At 50.4% G+C, this 26,811-nt stretch overlaps 1 protein-coding gene across 2 annotated transcripts in view; it reads right to left on the bottom strand.

The window, feature by feature from the left end:
* Positions 1 to 26,811, bottom strand: part of LOC138258804 (zinc finger protein 514-like) — a 141,727-nt gene that overhangs the window by 62,351 nt on the left and 52,565 nt on the right. For both annotated transcript variants that reach the window (XM_069206037.1, XM_069206038.1), the window contains exon 4: positions 8,322 to 8,393. In XM_069206037.1, coding sequence (XP_069062138.1) covers positions 8,322 to 8,393 — 72 coding nt within the window. The remainder of the gene's footprint in view (positions 1 to 8,321; positions 8,394 to 26,811) is intronic.

Raw genomic sequence — 26,811 nt, 5'->3', positions numbered from 1 at the left:
TTTAGCAAAGTGACTACCTGTAGATTTTGGCCTCTAGCTCAGCCGCCACCTAGGGAAACCTACCAAACCTGTGCATTTCTGAAAACTAGAGACCTAGGGGAATCCAAGGAGGGGTGACTTGCGGGGCTCGGACCAGGTTCTGTTACCCAGAATCCTTTGCAAATCTCAAAATTTGGCTAAAAAAACACATGTTCCTCACATTTCTGTGGCAGAAAGTTCTGCAATCTGAGAGGAGCCACAAATTTCCTTCCACCCAGCGTTCCCCCACGTCTCCCGATAAAAATGATACCTCACTTGTGTGGGTAGGCCTAGCGCCCGCGACAGGATATGCCCCAAAACACAACGTGGACATATCACAGAAAACAGAGCTGTTTTTAGCAAAGTGACTACCTGTAGATTTTGGCCTCTAGCTCAGCCGCCACCTAGGGAAACCTACCAAACCTGTGCATTTCTGAAAACTAGAGACCTAGGGGAATCCAAGGAGGGGTGACTTGCGGGGCTCGGACCAGGTTCTGTTACCCAGAATCCTTTGCAAACCTCAAAATTTGGCTAAAAAAACACATGTTCCTCACATTTCTGTGGCAGAAAGTTCTGCAATCTGAGAGGAGCCACAAATTTCCTTCCACCCAGCGTTCCCCCACGTCTCCCGATAAAAATGATACCTCACTTGTGTGGGTAGGCCTAGCGCCCGCGACAGGATATGCCCCAAAACACAACGTGGACATATCACAGAAAACAGAGCTGTTTTTAGCAAAGTGACTACCTGTAGATTTTGGCCTCTAGCTCAGCCGCCACCTAGGGAAACCTACCAAACCTGTGCATTTCTGAAAACTAGAGACCTAGGGGAATCCAAGGAGGGGTGACTTGCGGGGCTCGGACCAGGTTCTGTTACCCAGAATCCTTTGCAAACCTCAAAATTTGGCTAAAAAAACACATGTTCCTCACATTTCTGTGGCAGAAAGTTCTGGAATCTGAGAGGAGCCACAAATTTCCTTCCACCCAGCGTTCCCCCATGTCTCCCGATAAAAATGATACCTCACTTGTGTGGGTAGGCCTAGCGCCCGCGACAGGATATGCCCCAAAACACAACGTGGACATATCACAGAAAACAGAGCTGTTTTTAGCAAAGTGACTACCTGTAGATTTTGGCCTCTAGCTCAGCCGCCACCTAGGGAAACCTACCAAACCTGTGCATTTCTGAAAACTAGAGACCTAGGGGAATCCAAGGAGGGGTGACTTGCGGGGCTCGGACCAGGTTCTGTTACCCAGAATCCTTTGCAAATCTCAAAATTTGGCTAAAAAAACACATGTTCCTCACATTTCTGTGGCAGAAAGTTCTGGAATCTGAGAGGAGCCACAAATTTCCTTCCACCCAGCGTTCCCCCACGTCTCCCGATAAAAATGATACCTCACTTGTGTGGGTAGGCCTAGCGCCCGCGACAGGATATGCCCCAAAACACAACGTGGACATATCACAGAAAACAGAGCTGTTTTTAGCAAAGTGACTACCTGTAGATTTTGGCCTCTAGCTCAGCCGCCACCTAGGGAAACCTACCAAACCTGTGCATTTCTGAAAACTAGAGACCTAGGGGAATCCAAGGAGGGGTGACTTGCGGGGCTCGGATCAGGTTCTGTTACCCAGAATCCTTTGCAAACCTCAAAATTTGGCTAAAAAAACACATGTTCCTCACATTTCTGTGGCAGAAAGTTCTGGAATCTGAGAGGAGCCACAAATTTCCTTCCACCCAGCGTTCCCCCACGTCTCCCGATAAAAATGATACCTCACTTGTGTGGGTAGGCCTAGCGCCCGCGACAGGATATGCCCCAAAACACAACGTGGACATATCACAGAAAACAGAGCTGTTTTTAGCAAAGTGACTACCTGTAGATTTTGGCCTCTAGCTCAGCCGCCACCTAGGGAAACCTACCAAACCTGTGCATTTCTGAAAACTAGAGACCTAGGGGAATCCAAGGAGGGGTGACTTGCGGGGCTCGGACCAGGTTCTGTTACCCAGAATCCTTTGCAAATCTCAAAATTTGGCTAAAAAAACACATGTTCCTCACATTTCTGTGGCAGAAAGTTCTGGAATCTGAGAGGAGCCACAAATGTCCTTCCACCCAGCGTTCCCCCACGTCTCCCGATAAAAATGATACCTCACTTGTGTGGGTAGGCCTAGCGCCCGCGACAGGATATGCCCCAAAACACAACGTGGACATATCACAGAAAACAGAGCTGTTTTTAGCAAAGTGACTACCTGTAGATTTTGGCCTCTAGCTCAGCCGGCACCTAGGGAAACCTACCAAACCTGTACATTTCTGAAAACTAGAGACCTAGGGGAATCCAAGGAGGGGTGACTTGTGTGGCTCGGACCAGGTTCTGTTACCCAGAATCCTTTGCAAACCTCAAAATTTGGCTAAAAAAACACATGTCCCTCACATTTCTGTGGCAGAAAGTTCTGGAATCTGAGAGGAGCTACAAATTTCCTTCCACCCAGCGTTCCCCCAAGTCTCCCGATAAAAATGATACCTCACTTGCGTGGGTAGGCCTAGCGCCGGCGACAGGAAACACCCCAAAGCGCAACGTGGACACATCCTAAATTTTGGAAAAAAACAGAGGTGTTTTTTGCAAAGTGCCTACCTGTAGATTTTGGCCTCTAGCTCAGCCGGCACCTACGGAAACCTACCAAACCTGTGCATTTCTGAAAACTAGAGACCTAGGGGAATCCAAGGAGGGGTGACTTGCGGGGCTCGGACCAGGTTCTGTTACCCAGAATCCTTTGCAAACCTCAAAATTTGGGTAAAAATACACATGTTACTCACATTTCTGTGGCAGAAAGTTCTGGAATCTGAGAGGAGCCACAAATTTCCTTCTACCCAGCGTTCCCCCAAGTCTCCCGATAAAAATGATACCTCACTTGTGTGGGTAGGCCTAGCGCCCGCGACAGGATATGCCCCAAAACACAACGTGGACATATCACAGAAAACAGAGCTGTTTTTAGCAAAGTGACTACCTGTAGATTTTGGCCTCTAGCTCAGCCGGCACCTAGGGAAACCTACCAAACCTGTGCATTTCTGAAAACTAGAGACCTAGGGGAATCCAAGGAGGGGTGACTTGCGGGGCTCGGACCAGGTTCTGTTACCCAGAATCCTTTGCAAACCTCAAAATTTGGGTAAAAATACACATGTTACTCACATTTCTGTGGCAGAAAGTTCTGGAATCTGAGAGGAGCCACAAATTTCCTTCTACCCAGCGTTCCCCCAAGTCTCCCGATAAAAATGATACCTCACTTGTGTGGGTAGGCCTAGCGCCCGCGACAGGATATGCCCCAAAACACAACGTGGACATATCACAGAAAACAGAGCTGTTTTTAGCAAAGTGACTACCTGTAGATTTTGGCCTCTAGCTCAGCCGGCACCTAGGGAAACCTACCAAACCTGTGCATTTCTGAAAACTAGAGACCTAGGGGAATCCAAGGAGGGGTGACTTGCGGGGCTCGGACCAGGTTCTGTTACCCAGAATCCTTTGCAAACCTCAAAATTTGGCTAAAAATACACATGTTACTCACATTTCTGTGGCAGAAAGTTCTGGAATCTGAGAGGAGCCACAAATTTCCTTCTACCCAGCGTTCCCCCAAGTCTCCCGATAAAAATGATACCTCACTTGTGTGGGTAGGACTAGCGCCCACGAAAGGAAAGGGCCCAAAACACAACGTGGACACATCACATTTTTTTATAAAAAGCAGTGCCTACCTGTGGATTTTGGCCTGTAGCTCAGCCGACACCTGAGGAAACCTAGCAAACCAGTGCATTTTTGAAAACTAGAAACCCAGGGGAATCCAAGATGGGGTGACTTGCGGGGCTCTGACCAGGTTATGTTACCCAGAATCCTTTGCAAACATCAAAATTTGCCCCAAAAAACACTTTTTCCTCTCATTTCGGTGACAGAAAGTTCTGGAATCTGAGAGGAGCCACAAATTTCCTGCCACCCAGCGTTCCCCTAAGTCTCTCGATAAAAATGGTACATCACTTCTGTGGGTAGGCCTAGCGCCCACAAAAGGAAATGGCCCAAAACACAACGTGGACACAACATATTTTTTCACAGAAAACAGAGGTGTTTTTTGCAAGGTGCCTACCTGTGGTGTTTGGCCTGTAGCTCAGCCGGGGGGGGGGGGGGGGGGCAGAAATGCCCTAAAATAAATTTGCCCCCCCAACCCCCACCCCCCGCCGGGAGCGACCCTTGCCTACGGGGTTGCTCCCCCTGCGTGACATTGGCACCAAAAAACAAATCCCCGGTGCCTAGTGGTTTCTGCCCCCTTGGGGGCAGGTTGACCTAAACTCAGCCAATCTGCCCCCAAGGGGGGCAGAAATGGCCTAAATACAATTTGTCCCCCAGGGGAGCGACTTTTGCCTGATGGGTCGCTCCCCATCTCTAAAAAAAAAAGACAAAGAAAAAAAAGAAAAATTCCCCTGGCGCCTAGAGGTTTCTGCCCCCCCCCCCGGGGGCAGTTCGGCCTAATAATAGGCCGATCTGTCCCCCGGGGGGGCAGAAATGGCCTAAAATAAATTTGCCCCCCAACCCCCACCACCCCCCCGGGAGCGACCCTTGCCTACGGGGTCGCTCCCCCTGCGTGACATTGGCACCAAAAAACAAATCCCCAGTGCCTAGTGGTTTCTGCCCCCTTGGGGGCAGGTTGACCTAAACTCAGCCAATCTGCCCCCAAGGGGGGCAGAAATGGCCTAAATACAATTTGTCCCCCAGGGGAGCGACTTTTGCCTGATGGGTCGCTCCCCATCTCTAAAAAAAAAGACAAAGAAAAAAAAGAAAAATTCCCCTGGCGCCTAGAGGTTTCTGCCCCCCCCCCCCCCCGGGGGCAGTTCGGCCTAATAATAGGCCGATCTGTCCCCCGGGGGGGCAGAAATGGCCTAAAATAAATTTGCCCCCCAACCCCCACCACCCCCCCGGGAGCGACCCTTGCCTACGGGGTCGCTCCCCCTGCGTGACATTGGCGCCAAAAAACAAATCCCCGGTGCCTAGTGGTTTCTGCCCCCTTGGGGGCAGATTGACCTAAAATTTGCCAATCTGCCCCCATGGGGGCAGAAATTGTCTAAATACAATTTGCCCCCCCAGGGGAGCGACCCTTGCCTGATGGGTCGCTCCCCATCTCTAAAAAAAGAAACAACAAAAAAAAAAACACACAAAAAAAAAATTGCCCTGGTGCCTAGAGTGTTCTGCCCCCCCCCCGGGGGCAGTTCGGCCTAATAATAGGCCGATCTGTCCCCCGGGGGGGCAGAAATGGCCTAAAATAAATTTGCCCCCCCAACCCCAATCCCCCCCCCGGGAGCGACCCTTGCCTACGGGGTCGCTCCCCCTGCGTGACATTGGCGCCAAAAAACAAATCCCCGGTGCCTAGTGGTTTCTGCCCCCTAGGGGGCAGATTGACCTAAAATTGGCGAATCTGCCCCCAGGGGGGCAGAAATGGTCTAAATACAATTTGCCCCCCCAGGGGAGCGACCCTTGCCTGATGGGTCGCTCCCCATCTCTAAAAAAAGAAACAACAAAAAAAAAAAACACAAAAAAAAAATTGCCCTGGCGCCTAGAGTGTTCTGCCCCCCCCCCGGGGGCAGTTCGGCATAAAAATAGGCCGATCTGTCCCCCGGGGGGGCAGAAATGGCCTAAAATAAATTTGCCCCCCCAACCCCCACCCCCCCCCCCCGGGAGCGACCCTTGCCTACGGGGTCACTCCCCCTGCGTGACATTGGCGCCAAAAAACAAATCCCCGGTGCCTTGTGGTTTCTGCCCCCTTGGGGGCAGATTGACCCAAAATTGGCCAATCTGCCCCCAGGGGGGCAGAAATGGTCTAAATACAATTTGCCCCCCCAGGGGAGCGACCCTTGCCTGATGGGTCGCTCCCCATCTCTAAAAAAAGAAACAACAAAAAAAAAAAAACACAAAAAAAAAAATTGCCCTGGCGCCTAGAGTGTTCTGCCCCCCCCCCGGGGGCAGTTCGGCCTAATAATAGGCCGATCTGTCCCCCGGGGGGGCAGAAATGGCCTAAAATAAATTTGCCCCCCCACCCCCCCCCCCGGGAGCGACCCTTGCCTACGGGGTCGCTCCCCCTGCGTGACATTGGCGCCAAAAAACAAATCCCCGGTGCCTAGTGGTTTCTGCCCCCTTGGGGGCAGATTGACCTAAAATCGGCCAATCTGCCCCCAGGGGGGCAGAAATGGTCTAAATACAATTTGCCCCCCAGGGGAGCGACCCTTGCCTGATGGGTCGCTCCCCATCTCTAAAAAAAAAAAAAGAACAAAAAACAAAAACACAAAAAAAAATTTGCCCTGGCGCCTAGAGGTTTCTTCCCCCCCTGGGGGCAGATCGGCCTAATAATAGGCCGATCTGCCCCCAGGGGGGGGCAGAAAAGGCCTTCCCAAAAAATTGCCCCCCCTGGGAGCGACCCTTGCCAAAGGGGTCGCTTTGTTGCGTGACATTCGCGCGCAAAAACAAACTCCCTGGTGTCTAATGGTTTCTGCCCCCCTTGGGGGCAGATTGGCCTTATCAAAATAGGCCAATCTGCCCCCAAGGGGGGCAGAAATGGCCTAAATATATATTGCCCCGTAGGGGAGCGACCCTTGCCTAAGGGATCGCTCCCCACCTAAAAAAAAAGAATTCATCACAAAAAAACAAAAAAAATAAAAATGGTCCCTGGTGCCTAGAGGTTTCTGCCCCCCCTGGGGGCAGATCGGCCTAATAATAGGCCAATCTGCCCCCAGGGGGGGCAGAAAAGGCCTTCCTAAAAAAATGCCCCCCTGGGAGCGACCCTTGCCCAAGGGGTCGCTCCCTTTTGCCAATTTCAAGAAAAAAAAAAAATCCCTGGTGTCTAGTGGGGCTTCAAAAGCCGGATTGCAAGCAATCCAGCTTTTGAAACCTGTGAGAGACTTCAAAGGGAAGGAAATACATTTCCTTCCCTTTGAAGCCTCTCGGGGCCTCCCCCATGGGATTGAAAAAGAAATGCAAAAGCATTTCTTTTTCAATCGCGCTGGAAGCTCTGCTTCCAGCGCGATGGGGGAGACCCTGTGACTAATCAGCGCGCGCTCGCGCGCTGACGTCACAGGGGGGGTTGGGGGGGGTCGGGGGTGGGATGGGAAGGGCTTCCCCTTCCATCCCTGACTTGGGGGGGTGGGGGGGAACCCCACAGAGGGAGCGAGAGCGCTCCCTCTGGGCTGTGTGCCGAGGACGTAGTGGTTACGTCCTCGGCACAGCAGCACTGTGCCGCAGGACGTAACCACTACGTCCGCGGCACAGAAGGGGTTAAACCCCTCCCATTTAGTAGTAAGTGTGCCCCTTTTTCCAGCCACTCCACCTGGTCCCTCTACCGTTTACTACTAAGTAGCAAACTCACATGATTAAGGATCTCCCTACATAAAAGATTGAAGAGGTGGAGTTGAAGCCCGGCTTGTTTGTGAATAGTATTTTGTAGCACTATTGTAAGACCACTGAAGGCCTGATTACAAGTTTGGCAGTCTGAAAACCTGACCGCCAGACCAATGGTGAGGAGACCGCCGTCGAGGTGGCGTTCTCCACACTTGCCCTATTACAAATTTCCCACCAAGCTGAAGGTTCCCACCCATCAGCACAGTGGGAAATGTGTGGCAGCATTGTCTTCTGTTCATAATTAAGCCAGTGGCAATGCTGAAGCATGCAGGGTGCACCAGCTCCCTTGAAATGCAAACTGTCGATACAGCAGGAGGACCCCTGGGCAGTGCAGAGGTCCCCCTGTGGCCTCCTGCACTTGTTCTCTGCCAGCCTTTTCATGGCGGTCAGATCACCATGAAAAGGCTGGCGGAGGACAAGGTTGTAAGCGCCGCCCTGGCTGATTACAACCAGGGCTGCTGTCAACGCTGAGGCTGGTGGTCTTGAGACCTCCAGCCTCGTAATCCGGTCTGGAATGTACTACACAATGTGGTTTGTGAATAGGCAATAGTCCAAATGCAACGTGTGTGATAGAAATAAGGATGCAATGTTGGATTTCCATAACTAGAGTTTGAGTAAAACTATGGGGCTGATTGTGGCACTCTGCAGTCTTCACTCTATCTGTCAGGGCAGGGGAGGACATTACATACACCCCCTCTGAGACTGGAGAATGCCATAATTTGTGTTCTCCGCCAGTAGTGATCTCTGAATTCACATGGGTCACCATTATGCAGCTCCTATAAATGCAACAAAATTATGGCACCTGCCAAACTGAGAGGTTATAAATTTACAGCGGCCAGAAAGGTGCACTTAGCTAAGAAGCTGTCTTTACTCACATAATCAGAGTACTAACCTGAGCCGGGGTCCACGCTGCTTTCTCCGACTTCCTCACCAAGATGATCAATGAAAATTGGGGCTGCCTCTTCTATCCGCAGACAAAAGCAAGTATTGAGATAAAATAATAGAGAGCGTCTTAACAACAAATTAATATAGTGGATACCAAACACAGTGTAGTATACACGAATACAAAAATATAATTTTAAACCACACATATTTTTGGGAGAAATGAGCTAGGTATTAAAGATATTGAAATCCAATTTTCAGATTCAGTTGCAGAGTTCAGTGTAACTCATTCAAGGACACCGTTCACCATTCATCACACATTCTTTTCTAAAAAGGATGTCTGAGCCTTTCTGAACAAACATGAGCACAAAAACAAATAATGTTTTATGAAACCAGACGTTTTCTATGATCTTATGTGTTAATGGAACGGTGAGATAAAGTAGCCAGAGAACCCCTAGACACCTTAATTGCAGGCAGCAAGATCTGAAATGGAAGAGCACGAACGAGCCAGCTTGCTTTGCCCATTTCAATTTGAACCTTGAGACATTGGTAACCCCCAAATATAGCAATAAGCAACAGACGGATGGCCAAACCAGCTTTGCAAAGGCCCTTCAATCACGCAGCAACAAGTGTTGTCACAGTTTAGCATGTTTTCAACCGTTTGAGCTAGAAACAATTTTTTGTTGTTAAAATCTTCAGATTATGTGGCTGATGATGGATTATATGGCAAATGCAGCAAATCCATAATAGTGAGAAATCACTGCCTCCGGCCAAGCGCATAATTCCAGAGGCCCTGGTCTTAGCCTTCCTGTCACAGACCATCCCCTGGAAGGTGAACCAACCCTCTACGGCGGGCACTTCGTTAGTACCCATTAACTAACATGATTTAAAGCACTTCCCTATAGCCGAGTACAAATGGGTTCATAATCATGACCTTGTCCAGTACAGACAACCAAAACTATTACCGGACAGAGGGAGAGCAAAGAAATAGAAGAAGGACAACAAGACCGATTAGGACTAATGGAGATTACTGGGATGCAATCCGAGCAGAACTACGTTATCCCACTTCCTCCCCATAATTCTTATTCTATGAGCACACAGGAAGCCATGACACAACAGACAGATATGTTTGAAGATCAACAAATATCCACAGAAGACCAAACAAATGATATGTTAGCCACCCCAGCCACAACATGCCCAGATATCATATTCAACCTATGGTGTTTTTTTCCCAATTAATTTCAAAGGTTTTTTAATGTAATATTTTTTAAGTAGTAAGCTATTACTATTCCCGTCTCCTTTGGCCACTCACAATGCGGGGTTATCTGCAAGGCCTGGCCTGCAACCAGGCCCTGCGTCCAAAACCCCACGGGTTCTCACACCACCCCCTCCCCCAACACACATGTATGTGTGTGTAAGTGTGTCTTTGCGTGTGCAGGGGCATTGTGTGCCTAGGTGGTGTGTGTGTTGTGTGTGCAATCAACAGACAGACAACCCCACAGATCCCTACCCCTTAACACTTTTTTTCTGGTGCCTCGATACTGCAGTACCTCTGCGAAAATACATAGGGCCACTATGAGTGAGGCAGCACTACAGTGACACCACAAAGATAAATACTTCTTCATTTATCCCACTGGTACTCTGATACAATGGCCATGGAGTCAGGATACACCTACCCTGCCCCTTCTTTCTAATTTTTCTTTGTTTTTTTAGGACACATGGACCGAGCCCCCAAGTCCTAAAATGGCATTCTCTTCATGTTGCTGCCAGGCAATGAAATCGCATGCTTTGAGCTTGCGGAATGGCAGAACTCTGAACATGTACTGCAAGGGTACAACAGTTTGAAATATCTATACATTTCTCAAAACCAGCTGAACACATTTTCACAAAATCATAAAAAGCACATTTGCTGGATCAAAATCTAACTTCCTGCCAAATTTGGTGAAACTCCGTACAGTTGTTTTGGCTGTAGCACTGTTCGAAATCCATATGGGAAATTACATGAGGAAAATGCATTTGGCCCCCAACCCCTAAACATTTTTTCATGGCCCTTTTTTGACAGATCACCCCAAAACCTTCCAGGAAGGAGCTGAGGTAGAGGAACCTTATTTATGTTTTTTGGGAAGTTTTGTTTAAATTTGTCAAACAGCATAAAAAGTTATTAGCAAACCAAAAAAATAAGTTCCCTATATATGTATGTTTTCATACATACAGACATATAAACATTCACTAAAAAAAACAAAGGTTAAAGTAACATTACAGTTATAGTAAAGGGAATGTCAGTGACAACACTAACGTTTTGAAGTAAAAAAAAAAACCACAGAAATACACAACTTATCGTTAGCAGCTGTGCTAACTATAACTTACCCCACCGTGCACTGCCTATGATCTCACATGTTACATCAATCATGACATTTTCTGTGACATCCTTTATTACATCTCAAGCAACATCATTGATGACATCACTGATGACATCATCCAAGCTTCTTATGTACACACTACTCTATAAGCTAACTTGGTCTCAGTGGTCTGAAAGTAAGTACAACATAGCTCAGAATATTCTAAAGCATCATTAATGCCAACACAGATACAACTCCTGTATGTGCAGCAAGTATGTGTTATGTGCAACATTGACCCTAGACCACAGACTTCACTGGAAGCCTAGTTCACATTAATAATCAATCACACAAATATGGAAAACCCTCATTACACATGGTGTTCAATATGTATACAACTGTTCAGAAACAGCCAAGTTACTGAGGATACTCAACGTCTGCTCCAAAATTAATGCCATAGTCCAGACAGCTCTTATCTGTACCAAATCCCCCACAGTCACCAAACCTACACTGAGAAATTAAGTTGATATCAGTAGTAAAGTGGGTATTGTAAACAGTGTTTACTCTTTGGAGAGTGTTTCCTCTACACCAACTGTTTGCAGGCAGTTAAATACACCACGGAGTATTAAAACATATCTACTAAAAACAGTGCACACTCTATGCCGTGGGTACTGCAGTACCAGTGCCTGGTATAGTGGTACCCAGCAGAGCACATCAGAGAGGTGACACAGTACTGCTATGTGAGAAACTGAAAGCATCCAGGGGTTCCCCAGTGAGTGGTCAGGACATTCTATGCAATCCCAAAGTGCTCTATGAGGGGGTAGTGTGGTTGAGCAGCCTTGGGCTTAACACAGAGGAGTGCAAAACATATACAAATACACACAACAGTCAATAAATAAGACACACAACTCAAAAGGAGATCCACACCAATTTATATATGTTTAGGCATCAGAGAAAAATTGTTCAAGTAAGTACGTTTCCAAATAGGAATTCTTTTCACTTTAAAAAGTGGACACAGTGCACTTTCTGAGTTATGCAATGTTATCCTATGGGAGGAAAAACAAATTCTTCAGACAGGTGGACTTACAAGACCAATCTCCAGGAGTTCAGGTGAGTAGTGGGCAAGGTCCAAGGCAGCACCAGTAGTACACCCTCAGCAGCACCAAGTTGGTCAGGTGCAGAGTGCAAAACAGTGTTTGGTGCCCAATGCGTTCCAACTGAGATTGGTCACTGCGATAAGAGGCTGCAGGCTCTGGGCAGGAGGCCAGTTGGGTTGAACCAACAGTGGGACTCAGGCCTCACGATCATCGGGCACAAGTAGGCACATTTGGTCCTCTTCTTCAAGGTTGAGGGGCGACAGGTGCAGCGGTGTCCTTAGGTGTTGGGTTTTCTTCACTGGAGCAGACATGGTAGAGGGGGCTGCGTGCACAGGCTGCAGGCAACATTGGGGAGTCCAGTAGAGGTGAAACCATGATGGACTCTGTAGGGCTGGGGAACCTTGTTGGCACCGGTGGTCTACTTCAACTCAGGTCGGAGACAGCGGGTGCAATGGTGATTTTAGGTGTCGGGTTTTGGAGGTTCCAGAGGCTTCAATGTCCCTTCTTTTGGAGTTTGCTGGAGAACAGGTCTGCTGTTCACGGGAGGTCTTGAGTCTTTGTTGAAGGCAGGCAGTCCTCCAAGGTTTCTGGAGTCACAGCTGCAGAATGAGTCGACTTTGGTGCAGATTTCGATGAGAGATGCAGACAGGCTGCTGGGGTTGGTACCAGGTCAGCTGCTTCTTTTATCCTCTTCTGCTATTGCAGCTCTTCGGTGTCCTTGGTTTTTTTAGGTCATCAGGATCTGATTCTCTGGGGCTCCCCTAATACTGAATTTAGGGGCATTAGGGGTATAAAGGGTAGTAGCCATTGGCCTACTGACCCTTGGGGTCGCTACAACCGTAGAAGTGGGCATAACCCTGTCCCAGAATTTCTAGGTATGCTAACACAAAGATGGCTACCTCTGACATTTAGGCCCTCATTACAACCCTGGCGGTAAATCCCGCTTACCACCGTGCCGACGGCCACCAACATACCGTGACTGCGGCGGAAATCCGCTACGGGTATTATGAACCACACTGAGAAATCCGCTTCTATACAGGCACCCACACAACTCCGCCACACCAAAGGTCAGTGATAAACTGGCGATAGCAAAACCCACACCGTCACGCCAACAGGAATACGCCCACAGTATCACGACCCACGAATCAACATGGCGGTCTTTCAACCACGATAAACCATTGGCGGTACACCACTGTGCTCAAAATACACAGACACACACTTACAAAACACAACCACATTGGAGAATTCAAAATACACACACCTGACACCACACCCACACACTCACACCACTATAAAAAAACACCTACATTACCCACAACCCATTACAGCAAACAATTCTGAAGAAGCAGAGAGAGAGAAAAGCAAAGACCACACCATCATCCAGAGGCACAGAACACCATCACACATACACCATCCACGCACCTCAAAGCACACACCCCAACCCATCACCCCACATATCACATCACACATCACCTCACACATCACGGCACCTCAAAGACATCCCAGGTTTTCTGAGGAGGAGCTCAGGGTCATGGTGGACGAAATCATCCGGGTAGAGCCACAGCTATTCGGATCACTGGTGCAGCAGACCTTCATTGCTAGGAAGATGGAGCTATGGCAGAGAATAGTGGACAGGGTCAACGCAGCGGGACAGCATCCAAGAACAAGGGATGACATCAGGAAGAGGTTAAACGACCTACGGGGGAAGGTACATTCCGTGGTATCAAGACACCAGGTAGCCGTACAGAGGACTGGAGGTGGACACCCACCTCCTCCCCCACAACTAACAACATGGAGGAGCAAGTCTTGGCGATCATGCATCCTGAGGGCCTCGCAGGAGTAGCAGGAGGCAATGACTCTGGTAAGTCAAATCTTCACTCATTTCACCCCCGCCTACCTGCATGCCATCACATACTCTCACCCTCACCCCCACTCCCATCACTCCACCACCTCCCACACACCCTACCTTCACAATCCACCACTCCCATAACCAAGCCCTGCATGCAACAACAATGCATGGACACCCATCACAGACCTGCATGGACACCCATCACCACAGCATGCCCAATAGAGAGACTCACCCAGGCAACAAAATCACCACTCACACAAGGCCCAAGGCAAAAGTGCAAGCATATTAATACAGGGAAACACTCCCATTGCACAAGCTAGCACACACAGATACAATAACAATGCATTTACATCCCAACAGGACACCTACCCAACGTAACCGTACAGGAGGTGCCAGCCATATCCAGTCTCCCCACACAAGAGGCCCACAGTGATGACAGCAGCTCTGCACGCCTGGATCATGATGACCAGCCTGGCCCATCTGGGACCTCTGGACAGTCGGTTTCCCTGCCACAGTACCAAACCACCACAGAACCTCCCCCCTCAGGAAACACCGGCACAGCACCCACCCAGCGGGCCCATGCCACTGTCCCCAGGACACATCACTCAACAGTGTTTCCACCACTACAGGAACCCAAGGAAAACCAACTAACAAAGGACGATCAGGGACCTGGGGTCAGTGGCAGTGGGCACACGGTTCAGGGGACAGAGGCACAGGACAACAGGGAAACTGGGATGACTGCTGTGCGACAGGGGGAGGACAGGCCCAGGTAACCGACCCTCCATGAGGCACTGACCAACATCATGGGAGCATACCACCATTCCCCAGGAGACCATGGGCACGGTACTGGCCAAGTTTCAGGAGACCCAGCGGCTGCAGGAGGGACACTACATGGGGATCAGGGAGGACCACACCAACATATACACCATCGTGGTCACCATAGCAGGGGTGCTGGCTGACATTGGCAAGACCATGAGGGAGGCAGTGGCACAACAAAGGGCCCCTGACACTAGCCAAATTGAGGAACAGCCTTCCACCTCCGCCAGCGCCAGTGGACAGGAGGCCCTGCCACAGGACCAACAGGCCACCAGCACCCCACCCCCTGCAGAAGGAGAACCACCCCGTAAACGGTCCCCGCAATCCAGGCAGAAGACAGAGAACATTGCCAGGACCCCTGCCAGGAAATAAGACTCTCCTGATTGTCACCCTTGTGTCCCACTCTGCCACCCTGTCCACCTTGAAGTGCCATTACTCCCCTTCCTATGCCCCATTGGACATTGCACCTGTGATACCAAGAGACTGGACTCTATGATAAACCTTCCTCCACCATCACCCCAGCCCCTTGCACATACCCCTATACTCATTAGCCCCTAAATAAACACCCTTTAAGCACAAACCAATCTGGAGTCAGTCTGATCTTTTACAAATGTATAATTACAACATTAGTAACAAATAGCAATGTAAATGTTCATTTACTCATACCAATGTATGACAGTTGTTGGCCAGCAGTGCATGTAGCAGAAGGCAGAATGGGGCACTCAGATCTGCAAAAAGGAAATCCAAAGGGAACAGTCAGTGTCCATATACAGAGGTTAAGAGGCTGACTTGTACAATGTCCTACAGTATTCTGAAATGTGAGGAGGAGTTAGTCTCTTACCTGTGTGTCACTGGAAGTACTGCATGATGATGTTCGTTCAGTTGTCAATATCTTCTTCCTCTGCCTCCTCTTCCTTACTGTCTACGGACTCCACCGCTGCCACAGGACCATCTCCAGTTCATCCTCCTGCAGAAAAGGCACCTGGCGTCTCAATGCCAGGTTGTGCAACATGTAGCATGCCACGATTATCTGGCACATCTTATTCGGTGAGTAGTATAGGGAGCCACCTGTTAGATGGAGGCACTGGAATCTGGCCTTCAGGAGGCCGAACGTCCTCTCAATAATACACCTAGTTCACCCATGTGCCTCATTGTAGCGGTCCTCTGCCCTTGTCCTGGCATTCCTCACTGGGGTCAGTAGCCATGAGAGGTTGGGGTAACCAGAGTCACCTGCAAATGTCGATGGATATCTGTTAGACACACACTAACCCTTAGGGACAACCCGATACCCGGACACCTACTCAGACTTTGTGGGGACCTTGGGCTCACCTATTAGCCACACCTGGTGCCTCTGGAGTTGGCCCATCACATAAGGGATACTGCTATTCCTCAAAATGTAGGCATCATGCACAGAGCCAGGATACTTGGCATTCACATGGAAGATGTACTGGTCCGTCAAACACACCATTTGAACTTTCATCGAATAGTAGCTTTTTCTATTTCTGTACACTTGTTCATTTCTGCAGGGGGGGGGGGGGGGGGCACAAATGCCACATGTGTACCATCATTGGCACCAATGATGCTGGGGATATGTCCCAGGGCATAAAAGTCAGCCTTCACTGTGGGCAAATCCTCCACCTGGGGGAACACGATGTAGATGGCATGTGTTTCAGCAGGGCAGACAATACCCTGGTCAACACGCTAGAAAACATTGGCTGTGACATCCCTGATGCCATGGCCACTGTTTGAAAGGAGCCACTTGCCAGGAAATGGAGCACTGACAGGACCTGCACTAGAGGGGGGATTCCTGTGGGATGGGAGATAGATGACATCAGGTCTGGCTCCAATTGGGCACACAGGTCTTGGATTGTGGCACGATCAAGTTTGTAGGTGATTATGAAGTGTCTGTCTTCCATTGTCGACAGGTCCACCAGGGGTCTGTACAACAGAGGATGCCGCCATCTCATCATCTGCCCCAGCGGTTGCAGCCTATGGAGGAGAACTGTGAGCAGAGGGCCATTTACCACACAGGTTGCACAAGTGTGTCTGCAGTAATGTTAGTAAATCCGTGTGTGACGTAGTTAGTCCGTATATGTGCCAAAATGTGCTGTTATGCAGTTAGGTGCCATACCATGTGCCCCCCTGAAATGGCGGCTGCCTGACTTGTGAGGAGGGACAAGGGGAAATGAGGTAACTGCGCTGGTGTTGTGCTGCGTCGCGGTAGGCAGTCGAAGACCACAGCGTAGCTCAGCATTGATTATCATTGGGCCCTATGGGTTCCAGGAGCCAATGGCCATGTACGCCGGCGGTGACGGTACGCACCACCGAAGACGTGACTGCCATTTTCTATCTGTTCACTCACTTGATACCTGACCTTCAACAGGAGAGGACCTACACGGCAAGTGCTGCTGTGACCTGAGTCTGGAAGCGACAATGGCTCGAGTGTCTGGGGAAAGGGCCCCTGCCTTCACTGCGGAGGAATTGGACAAACTGGTGGATGGGGTCCTTCCCCAGTACATGCTACTCTACGGTCCTCCAGACAAACAGGTCAGTACACTGTGAGCATGATGCGTGGGCAATGCCTGTTTGGAGTGGTGTGGATGGAAGACACATGTTGGGGGGGCTAGGGCTGCATGTGAGGATGGTCAGTGTATGTGCGTCAGGGCATAGTTGGGAACTGGTGGGCAATGAGTCTGACGGTCTGGAGGGGTGAGTAATTTCCTTTCCTCCTGTACCTTTCCTCTAGGTCAGCTCCCACCAGAAGAAGGGTATTTGGCGTGCCATCACCAAGGAAGTGCGGACCCTGGGGGTCTATCATAGACGGAGCACTTACTGCTGCAAGAGATGGGAGGACTTGCGCCGCTGGAGCAAGAAGACGGAGGAGGCTCAGCTGGGGCTGGCCTCCCAACATGGAAGGGGTGCCCGTCGCAGCATGACCTCCTGATGTTCCGCTTCCTGGCGGTGGCCTATACGGAGTTGGATGGGCACTTGAGGGCATCACAGCAGCCACAAGGGGGCGAGTACAGTGTCATAAAGGAAGTATCTGGGTGGGGGATGTGGGCTGTGGGTGCCCTTAGGCCAGGACGAACAAGGAATTGTAGGTCCCTTGTTGGGCAGACTCTGAAGCACTCCAACCCCAATAGTGTTAGTGGGCATCTACTACTGGGCAGGGTCCTGTGGGTTTCAGGTGTGCAGCTAATGGTGTTAGGCATTGTACCCCATGGGATTGTGACTTTCTTAGTAACTGGTAGTGCATGGCCTAATGCATAGGGCTGCTCCCTGTGTGTTGTGTCCGCCAACGGTAGCGGTGTTGCTGGCATTGACCATGTGTGTCCTCATCTTCCCCTCCCCTTTCTTGTTTTGTCACCCTGTCCATGTGTGCATTAGCATCATCTGGCGGAGGAGCAGAGGCACCAGCGACGGAGGGAGCTGTATCCCACATGGCCCAGGAGGGTGAATCCACGGAGGGTGAAGGCACCAGTGGGATGGAGGGCGAGGGGAGCTCCACGACAGGGACAGGAGGGGATACCAGCGACAGCGACTCCTCCTCTGATGGAAGCTCCCTGGCAGTGGCGGACACCTCTGTGCCCACCCCAACAACAGGTACAGCTGCCACCCCCCCCCCCACCAGCAGTGCCCTCCCAGCAGCCCCTCAGCGAGTTTCCCATGCCCGCTCACCCAGGAGGGTGGGCATCTCCTTCACCCCAGGCACCTAAGGCCCTGCGCCAGTCAGCCCTGCTGCCCTCAGTGAGGAGGCTCTTGACCTCCTGAGATCCCTCACTGTTGGGCAGTCAACCATTCTGAATGCCATCCAGGGTGTCGAGAGGCATTTGCAGCAAACAAATGCATACCTGGAGGGCATTCAATCTGGCGTGGCGGCCCAACAGAGAGCATTTCTGGCTCTGGCCTCAGCACTGATGGCAGCCATTGTCCCTGTGTCCAGCCTCCCGCCTCCAACTTCCACTACCCAGACCCAATCCCTTCTACCTCAGTCTATCCCAAGCACATCATCAGACCAGCATGCACACACACCAACACACAAAAGTGGCTCAGTCAAACATAAGCACCACACATCCCACAGGCACTCACACAAGCACCATACCCATGCACAAATACCAACATCCACTTCCTCCACTGTGTTCCCCTCCTCCACGTCCTTCACCTCCCTCCCAGTCTCATCTCCACTCACACCTGCATGCACTACATCATCAGCCACTGCCTCCATCACCAGCATGCCCATCACAACACATTGTTCATGTGCAATCACCACCCCCACTACCATTCGCAAGTCCCGTGTCCTCTCCCAGTGTGTCTGTGAGCCCTCCTCCCAAAGTACACAAACACAAGCACACACCCACTCAACAGCCATCCACATCACAACAGCCTCCAGCCCATGCACCTTCACCCAAACTCAGCAGATGTACACCTCCTACAACCACTACCTCTTCCTCCACTCCCAAACCCTCTCAATCTTACCGTCCCAGTGTGTCTAAAAAGCTTTTCCTGGCAAACATTGACCTCTTCCCTATGCCTCACCCCCCCACCCCCGTCCTTCCCCTCGGGCCAGAGTGTCAAGATCCCAGGCCAGCACCTCAGCCACCAAGTCGGCATCCGCTGAGGTACTTGCAAGCCCCAGAGGATCAAAGGGGGGACCCGTCAGGGCAGCCAGTGTGCCACCTACAGATATGAAGGACTAACCTATTCCGCCACCTGCAAAGGTGAAAAAGGGCCTGGCTTCCAGCAGGGGAAAGTCACACCACCCACCCAGCAAGGCCTCGCCCAAACACAGAGAGGACAGTGCCAAGGTCCCTGCAGCAACTGCCAAGGTGGGGAAGGGCCACAAGCCTAAGGGCAAGTCACCTCAGGGCACAATGCCTGCTGGTGACCACCATATCATCAGGGATGGCAGCGACCTGCACCACAGTCACCACTGCCGCTCCGACCGCCACCTGCACCGCCGCTGCATCAAACTCAGGCTGCAGCATCCCCCCCAAGGATCAGCCATACGAGGCTGCCGGAGACGGTATGGTGTCTCCCTCCACCACAACAGACACTTGCACCATGGCCAGCACCAGCACCACCATCTGCACTGCCACGTGCACAGCCGATACCACTCACCCGTTCGAGTCTGCAGGTGATGTCCTGGACCCTGGACAGGCCACTTGAGGCACCACCTCCAGCACTGGCACAAACCAGCAATTGGCAGCCTGAGTCGCCGCAGGATGGAGTGTGGCTTTGCCTCCATGGAGTATCATGCTACCTGTTCCGGGTACATCGCATGGCTTAGACACCCAGGTGAGAGGATGTGAACTGCCACACCCCAGGTGCAGCATCACTGGGCACAAAGCCCCCCCAGAACCAGTGGAGAAATGCATCCACTCACCCAGTCCTTGGCAAGATGAAGAACTCTGGGCACAAAGCCCCTTCCAGAACCAGTGGAGAAATGCATCCGCTCACCCAGTCCTTGGCAGGATGAAGCACTCTGGGCACAAAGCCCCCTCCTGAACCAGTGGAGAAATGCATCCGCTCACCCAGTCCTTGGCAGGGTGAAGCACACTGGGCACAAAGCCCCCTCCAGAACCAGTGGAGAAATGCATCCACTCACCCAGTCCTTGGCAGGATGAAGCACATTGCGCACAAAGCCCCCTCCAGAACCAGTGGAGAAATGCATCCACTCACCCAGTCCTTGGCAGGATGAAGCACTCTGGGCACAAAAAGCCCTCTCCAGAACCAATGGAGAAATGCATCCACTCACCCAGTCCTCGGCAGGATGAAGCACTCTGGGCACAAAGCCCCCTACAGAACCAGTGGAACGTGTCACCCGCTAGAGAGACTGAGGCCTTGCACTCCCCAGGACCAAGCAGTGGGCAACCCACCCACTTGAGAAACTGTGGCTTTGCCTCCCAGGCCCACGCAGTGGGCAAAGCACCCACTTGAGAGACTTGAGATTCTGTGGCTTTGCAATCCCCGGGACCAAGCAGTGGGCAACCCACCCACTAGAGAGGCTGCGGCTTTACGCTCCCCAGGACCAGGCAGTGGGCATGGAGCCCCCTCAAGGAGCAGTGGCGCCGTACCATCTTCCGGCTGAGGTGCCCGCCTCCCCTTTCCCCTGAGGTGCCTGTTTCTTTTTTTCGACCTGATGCCCCGTGCAGTGTTCTCTCCGTTTTGAGGCAGGTGTCATGTGTGGGCTTCGCCCAGACTTTTTGGGACCACTGGTCCACGGACATTTACAAGGGACAGTGTACAGACTTGTGTACTTGATGTAAATATTTGTGTATACTGATTATTTGCTTTTCTCTTGATATATCTGTATATCTGATTGTTCCACTATAGCACTAGTTAAACTCATTTCCTTTTGTCCTTGCGTTCTTCCAGGGGGTGACGGGGTGTATCTATGATGTTGTTGGATACGTGTGTGTGTATGTTGTTGTGGGTGGGGGTGTTGCATGCCGTGTGTGTGTCTGTCACACACTTTTTCCTCCTCCCCTCCCCTGTGTGCTAGGTGTAATACTCACTGTTGTCGCCGCCGCCTTCTTTCTACTTTGTGGTGTATTAGTAGGTACACCAACATGGGTAGGATCTGCAATTTGGGCTACATGGCGCATTGGTTCTTCGTGGAGTGTCGAGAGCGGAGCAGTTCCCCTTCGTTGTTCAGTTTCCGCCGTGTTTTTGATGGCTTTGGTACCGCCCCGGAAAAGCCGGCGGATTGGTGCGTTGTAATACGGTGGGCAGTACATTGTCTTCCGCCTGTCTGTTGGCGGTGACCGCCGCAGTGTTTTTTGCTACCGCCGTGGCAGTCGGAGTGCTAAAGTGGCTGTCTGCGTTGGCGGTTTCGGCCATGGTCGTGATCGCCACTTTAACACCGACCACCAGGGTTGTAATGAGGGCCTTAGTGTTCACCTCTCAGTATCCCACCTTAAGGGTGATACTAGCCTGGAGGTGGAACGCCTACCTCACTAGTTAAATTTCCCGCCTGTCCAAGTGCCAAGTAGGCTCTGAACAAGAGGGTGGCTTCCTCTCCTGTGAGGGGAGCTAGATTTGCATTTCAAAGATGGCAGCCCTTTGAGGCTTGCTGCCTTAGGAAGGTTAATCAGCAAGTCATCCTGTGGGAGGGGGTGTTACGCCCTCTTCCCGGACAGGCTTTTGTTCTGGGCCTCCGGAGAGCAGATGGTTCTCACCCTAGGGGATCAGAACCATGTCTTGGGTGACAGGCTAGCAGAAACCAGGCAGCAAGCACACCAGAGGTTGTTAGGTTTTCAGGGGGCATCACTAAGGCGCCCTCAGGATGCACGTATTGGTACATCCAACACTGGCATCCGTGTGGGTTCACCAATATGACATGCTTGAAACCAAACATCCCTATCTTCAGTGAAGCCATCATGTAGCTGGGGAACTCGTACTGACCAGTGTCCAGCACATGCATTTAAAATTACTTCCCTGGCCACTTATTATGTCTGAGAATTGACAAAGACAAAGGAGGGGCATATCTGTTCTTAGAGTTATGCCTTCGCATGTAATATAATGCACCCTGCCTTATGGTTGTAAGGCCTGCTGTAGGGGTGACTTAGATATATTGACAGGCTGTGTGCCATGTTGTGTTTTCACTTTTGTCTGCGCTGACATGCAATCTGCAATGGCAGTCTGTCATGTGCTTGGTGAGGTGTCCATGAGGGTGGCACAATTCGTGTTGCAGCCTTTGGGACCCACTTTAGCATCTCAGGCCCTGGGTACCATTTGCTACGGACTTAGAGAGGGTGATAAAGTATTTGCTAATTGGGGAAACAATTGTACAGTTTAGGGAGAAAGAACACTGGCACTGGGAACCTAGGTGGTAGGGCCTCAGTGCACTTCAGGCAAATTCAGGCGATTTTAATAATTTAAATCAGTACTTTGCAGAGCTGGCAAACTATCACTGCGGTCAACGACAGAAAGCACAGTATGCAATCGCGCACTTGTGGGGTGAGTTCCATGGAACCCAACTAGGGTTAAGGTCTTGCAGGCACTCAGACCAAACAACAACAGTCACATCAATTTTACTTGGCTTGTAGGGCCAGGATGTAGAGTGGAGCTGGTTGTCCTTGGTGCTGAATGGGGCCTGAGGTTTTGGGATGGCACCTTGGCAAAGGGTACCTTGCAGGTCAGGTTCAGCGGGGTCCTTTGGTCCTGGCACTGGGACCTGATCTCAGGTCAGGATTCACCAGACAGTGCATTTCAGCAAAACTCGAGTGACTTGGGTGCAGAGGTGCCCCTGGCTGTCCGGAGTACTGAACAGATCCACGGGTGCTTTCAAAATACAGCACTTGACGAAAACACTGTTGGGTGGTTGTACACTCCACTCTCGGGCGTAGAGGTCTTTGGGGGTCCCAGGACCTGGATTCAACAGCGGGAACTTCACCACCACGTCCAGTGGCTCTGGGTGCAGAGGTGGCCTTGCATTGTCGATTACAGGCAGGTCGTGCCAAAGATGGTTTGTCACCTCCTTCAGGATGCAGAATCTCAGCAGTGGGGTTGTTGCCGACGTTGGTCACTATTGCTGAGGGTGGCTCTGGAGATGGAGAAGATGAAGACAGGGTCCATTATCAGGCTGGTGATCAACAAGCCTTGGCAGCGGCAAAAGTAATCCACTGGTACTTCGTAGGCTGGAGGTCGACAGAAGTGGGGTAGTGGCTCAAACCTTGGTGTGAGCCTCACTATAACTCCTGGAGTGCAGGTCACTGACTTTCTTTGGGCTCACTCAAGAGGGGCCCAGCGGGTTGCACTTCTTGTGCCACAGCATGATGATTATTCTACAGGTTGCAGGTGACTGATTCCACCAGTCTGGGGAGTCTGTTTCAGTTTCTGACATCCACTGGATTTACCCTTGCTGGCAGCAACGAGTTTTGCCACGGGCACACATCGACATGCAGTTCCGGTATATGGTCTCCTCAGGGCACTTAAGTGCCCTATCTCTGCACTGCGGCGGAGTCCAAAATTCTGTTGTCGGTGACTGCGTCTTCTCAGTATCTCTTCTCGGATTCAAAGTCAGAACTGAGGTTCTGGTGCCGGGGAGCCCCCTTAAATCCTGGTTTAGGGAGCGTTAAGGGAGGAGGGGACAGAGGCCAATGGGTTGCTGGTGCCCACGGCTAGCCTACCACTGTAGTGACAACATCCTGGGCTGTACATCACTATGCTACCCAGAATGCTCTCTTAAAAGATCTTTCAAAATGGCAGCACTCTTTATTGGCAATATAGACCTCCTAGCCCATGCTAGAGGTGTGGCTAGCCTTTTGGGGGTGTATGCCTCCTGAATGCCTAAGTTTCCCGCCTGTTGGCTTGGACACGGCAGGAAGGGCTTTGTCCTCGAGTGGGGGACAAGAGATGTTGTATCAGGGGCAGTGAAAGCCTTTGAGACTCACTGCCTTGGTTACTGTTAACATTAGTCACCCTTGGAGGAAGGAGGTGTGACCTCATATGCTGCCCAGGTTCTTTGTCTCTGTCCTGTGGACAGGCAAGCACGACCAGCAAGAGGGCAGGCTATTGTCTTGGCAGCAAACACTCGGGGAAGAGCGCAAAGGTAGAAAAAGCTGGTATCTCGGTGGGCATCCTCTGAGAACGCCACCTGGGTACATGCTAGGCAAACCTGGGCACAAGAATCATGTCCAGGGTTAAAAGGCACAGAGTTTGAAACCAAACATGGGGGAATTCAGCCAGGCCATCATGGAGATAAACATCTGGTATCTGCCCGGGTGCTAGTCCATGTCATCTTATGGACCACAGGTCTCTTGGGGTAGCATTAAGTTTGAAATGCTATCAGAGGACCATATATGCTTGCACATATATCTCCACACTCATAACACAGTGCACCCTGCCTTTTGGGCTATAGGTGGCCTGCTTTAGGAGTGAATGACCTGTGCTATGGCAGTGAATTGGCTATGCCTGCACCTGGTGTGGGCAGAGTTGAACTCAAGCAGACAAGCTGCTTGTAGAGGTTGACATAGCAGCTCTGCAAGCTTTGCTTTTACTCTGGTCACATAGTGGCATAATCAGTGCTGCAGTCCTGGTGGCCCCTTTACTATCCCTGCCCATGGTATCATTTACTAGTTCCTTACAGGGTCTGTAAAGTGCTTGCCAGTTGTGTTTACCAAATCATAGTACAATTTAAGGGAGAGACCACTGGAACTGAAGTCTGATTAGCAGGCCTCAGTGCACCTTCAGATCAAAAATGACTGCATCAGTAGCCTAAACGGGGACAACAAATGTGTGAGGGGTATCTGCGATGAGACCCATTTCTTACACATACACTCCACTCACACATACTAGGGCTCATAAAGCACAACCGGGTTTTCAGGACAGTAAAAGTATGTTCAGGTGGAGGGTTTACCCCATTCACCTACACCAGAAGTCAGGGCCGCAGTCAGGGATTTGAAGAAGCACTCCAAGAGCACTCACCCATGCCAGCAAAAGTACAGTGCAGGATTAAAATAATAACAGTATTTGAGAGCAATAAGGGAGGAAAAAGAACAGTGATTCAGTCATTAAGGTACACACTCAGGAGTAATTACGGAGAACTAACAACTCTGATGTTGAGTAAGGTTTGGTGAGGCAGTGAGTGTCCAATGCAGAAGCAAAATCACACAACACCGGCACTCACCAAGATACTCAATAATACAACTGAGTTAAAATTATGTTTCTTTTTCCAACTAGAAGGGAAGTTACATTTTGGTAAGACACTGTTGATTTAGAAAGATATGTCATTGAGAAAGCTAATTAACCCCTTTAGTGCGGGCGTCGGCCAGTGGCCGACGCCTGCACTACCTCCCTGGTGCGGGTCACGACCAGTGGCCGACACTGGGGAGGGGGTTTGAAAATCCTCGGGTGCATCGCACCCAATGATTTTCTTTCTTTTTTTTTTTATCCCTGGGAGACACGGAAGAGCTTCCTGTCTCCCCCTGCCCCCCCAGCCGCCCCTGGCGCGCTGACGTCATACTGTTGTTTTCCCCATCGGAGCAGGAAGTGGCCATAGGGCCGCTTCCTGCTCTGACGGGGAAAACGACCCCAAACGGCCTTCCCCACGTTCGGGAAGGCCTCGTATGAAAGGGGAGACTCTCCCCTTTCATACAAGGCGTTTCTGAACCCGTTTCGGGGGCCAAGAAACGCCACTAGACGCCAGGGATTTCACTTGGGGGGGGTTGGCCCCCCTAGCAAAACGCCTCCCTCCCCCCCCCGATAGCGCCACCCCCAGGGTCTAATTAAAAAAATATATATATAAGGACATTGACAGGGGGTTGCCCTGTGGTGCCATATGTTTCAATTTTGATGTTGGTGCCCCCTGCTGGGGTGGGCGGGGGGGGATGGGTGGAGAGCGCGATCGCGCCAGCCCCAGGGGCTAATTAAAAAAAAAACGAAATTGACAGGGGGTAGCCCATAGGCAGGGCGGCCTCCTGTGGGGGCATTTTTTTATTTATTTTTTTAGTAGTTGTAGGGTTTCCCTGGGGGCCATTTTGGCCCCAAGGAACCCCTACAACTAACAAAAAAAATACACACACACACATATATATATATATATATATATATATATATATATCAATCCATGTAGATAGATATATCTATATAGAGATATATAATAATAATATATATTATAACTTTTGTCAGTGCATGTGTGGTTTCCATGGGGGCTGCAGTCAGCCCCCAGGAAAACCAGACCCACAAATAAAAGTGATCTATATCTATCTATCTATCTATCTATCTATCTATCTATCTATCTATCTATATATATATATATATATATATATATATATATATATATATATATATATTTATCTATCTATATATATATTTTTTTTATTTTTTTGGTGCCAGTTTTCTTGCAGTTGCAACTTGCGTCTTCAAAGCAGTGCACATACTTCATCTGACGCATTTCAACTGTAGCTTTTAGGCAGCAATAAAAAAGTCAAGTAAGTCTTGTGATTATGTTTCTGCTACAAAAGGATCAGACTTTTGTCTAGTGGCAGTTTTAGTGCCATAAAGAAGCGCAGAAGGTTTATATGACTACTGCAAAGAGCAAATCTGATTTTAAGTAAATAGCTGAGTACGTTAGTAAAGTCCCACTAATGAGGGAATCCGAGGAGGGTGACATGGGAGTGGGAGCACCAATAATGATTGTTGGACTGGGCGCAGGAGGTGCTAAAGACTGTGACGAATGGTATGTGACAAGGTGTTTGAATGTCTTGAAAGAACGTGCTGATTGAGGGAAGAAGCGCAGGTAAGGTGGCCTCTACTGTTGCATGTATCACGCACACACACACACACCAGCAATTTTGTGAATGTCTATGTAGGCTAGTGTTTTAGAGCAACAGTTTGTCCAATAGCAGAGATGTCATCTTGACGGATGACTGCTGCTGATGTCACTCTGGTTATAGAGGA

Source organism: Pleurodeles waltl, chromosome 9 (genome assembly GCF_031143425.1).
Source record: "Pleurodeles waltl isolate 20211129_DDA chromosome 9, aPleWal1.hap1.20221129, whole genome shotgun sequence".
Classification (NCBI taxonomy): Eukaryota; Metazoa; Chordata; class Amphibia; order Caudata; family Salamandridae; genus Pleurodeles; species Pleurodeles waltl.
This window is presented reverse-complemented; position numbering and strand designations above follow the sequence as displayed.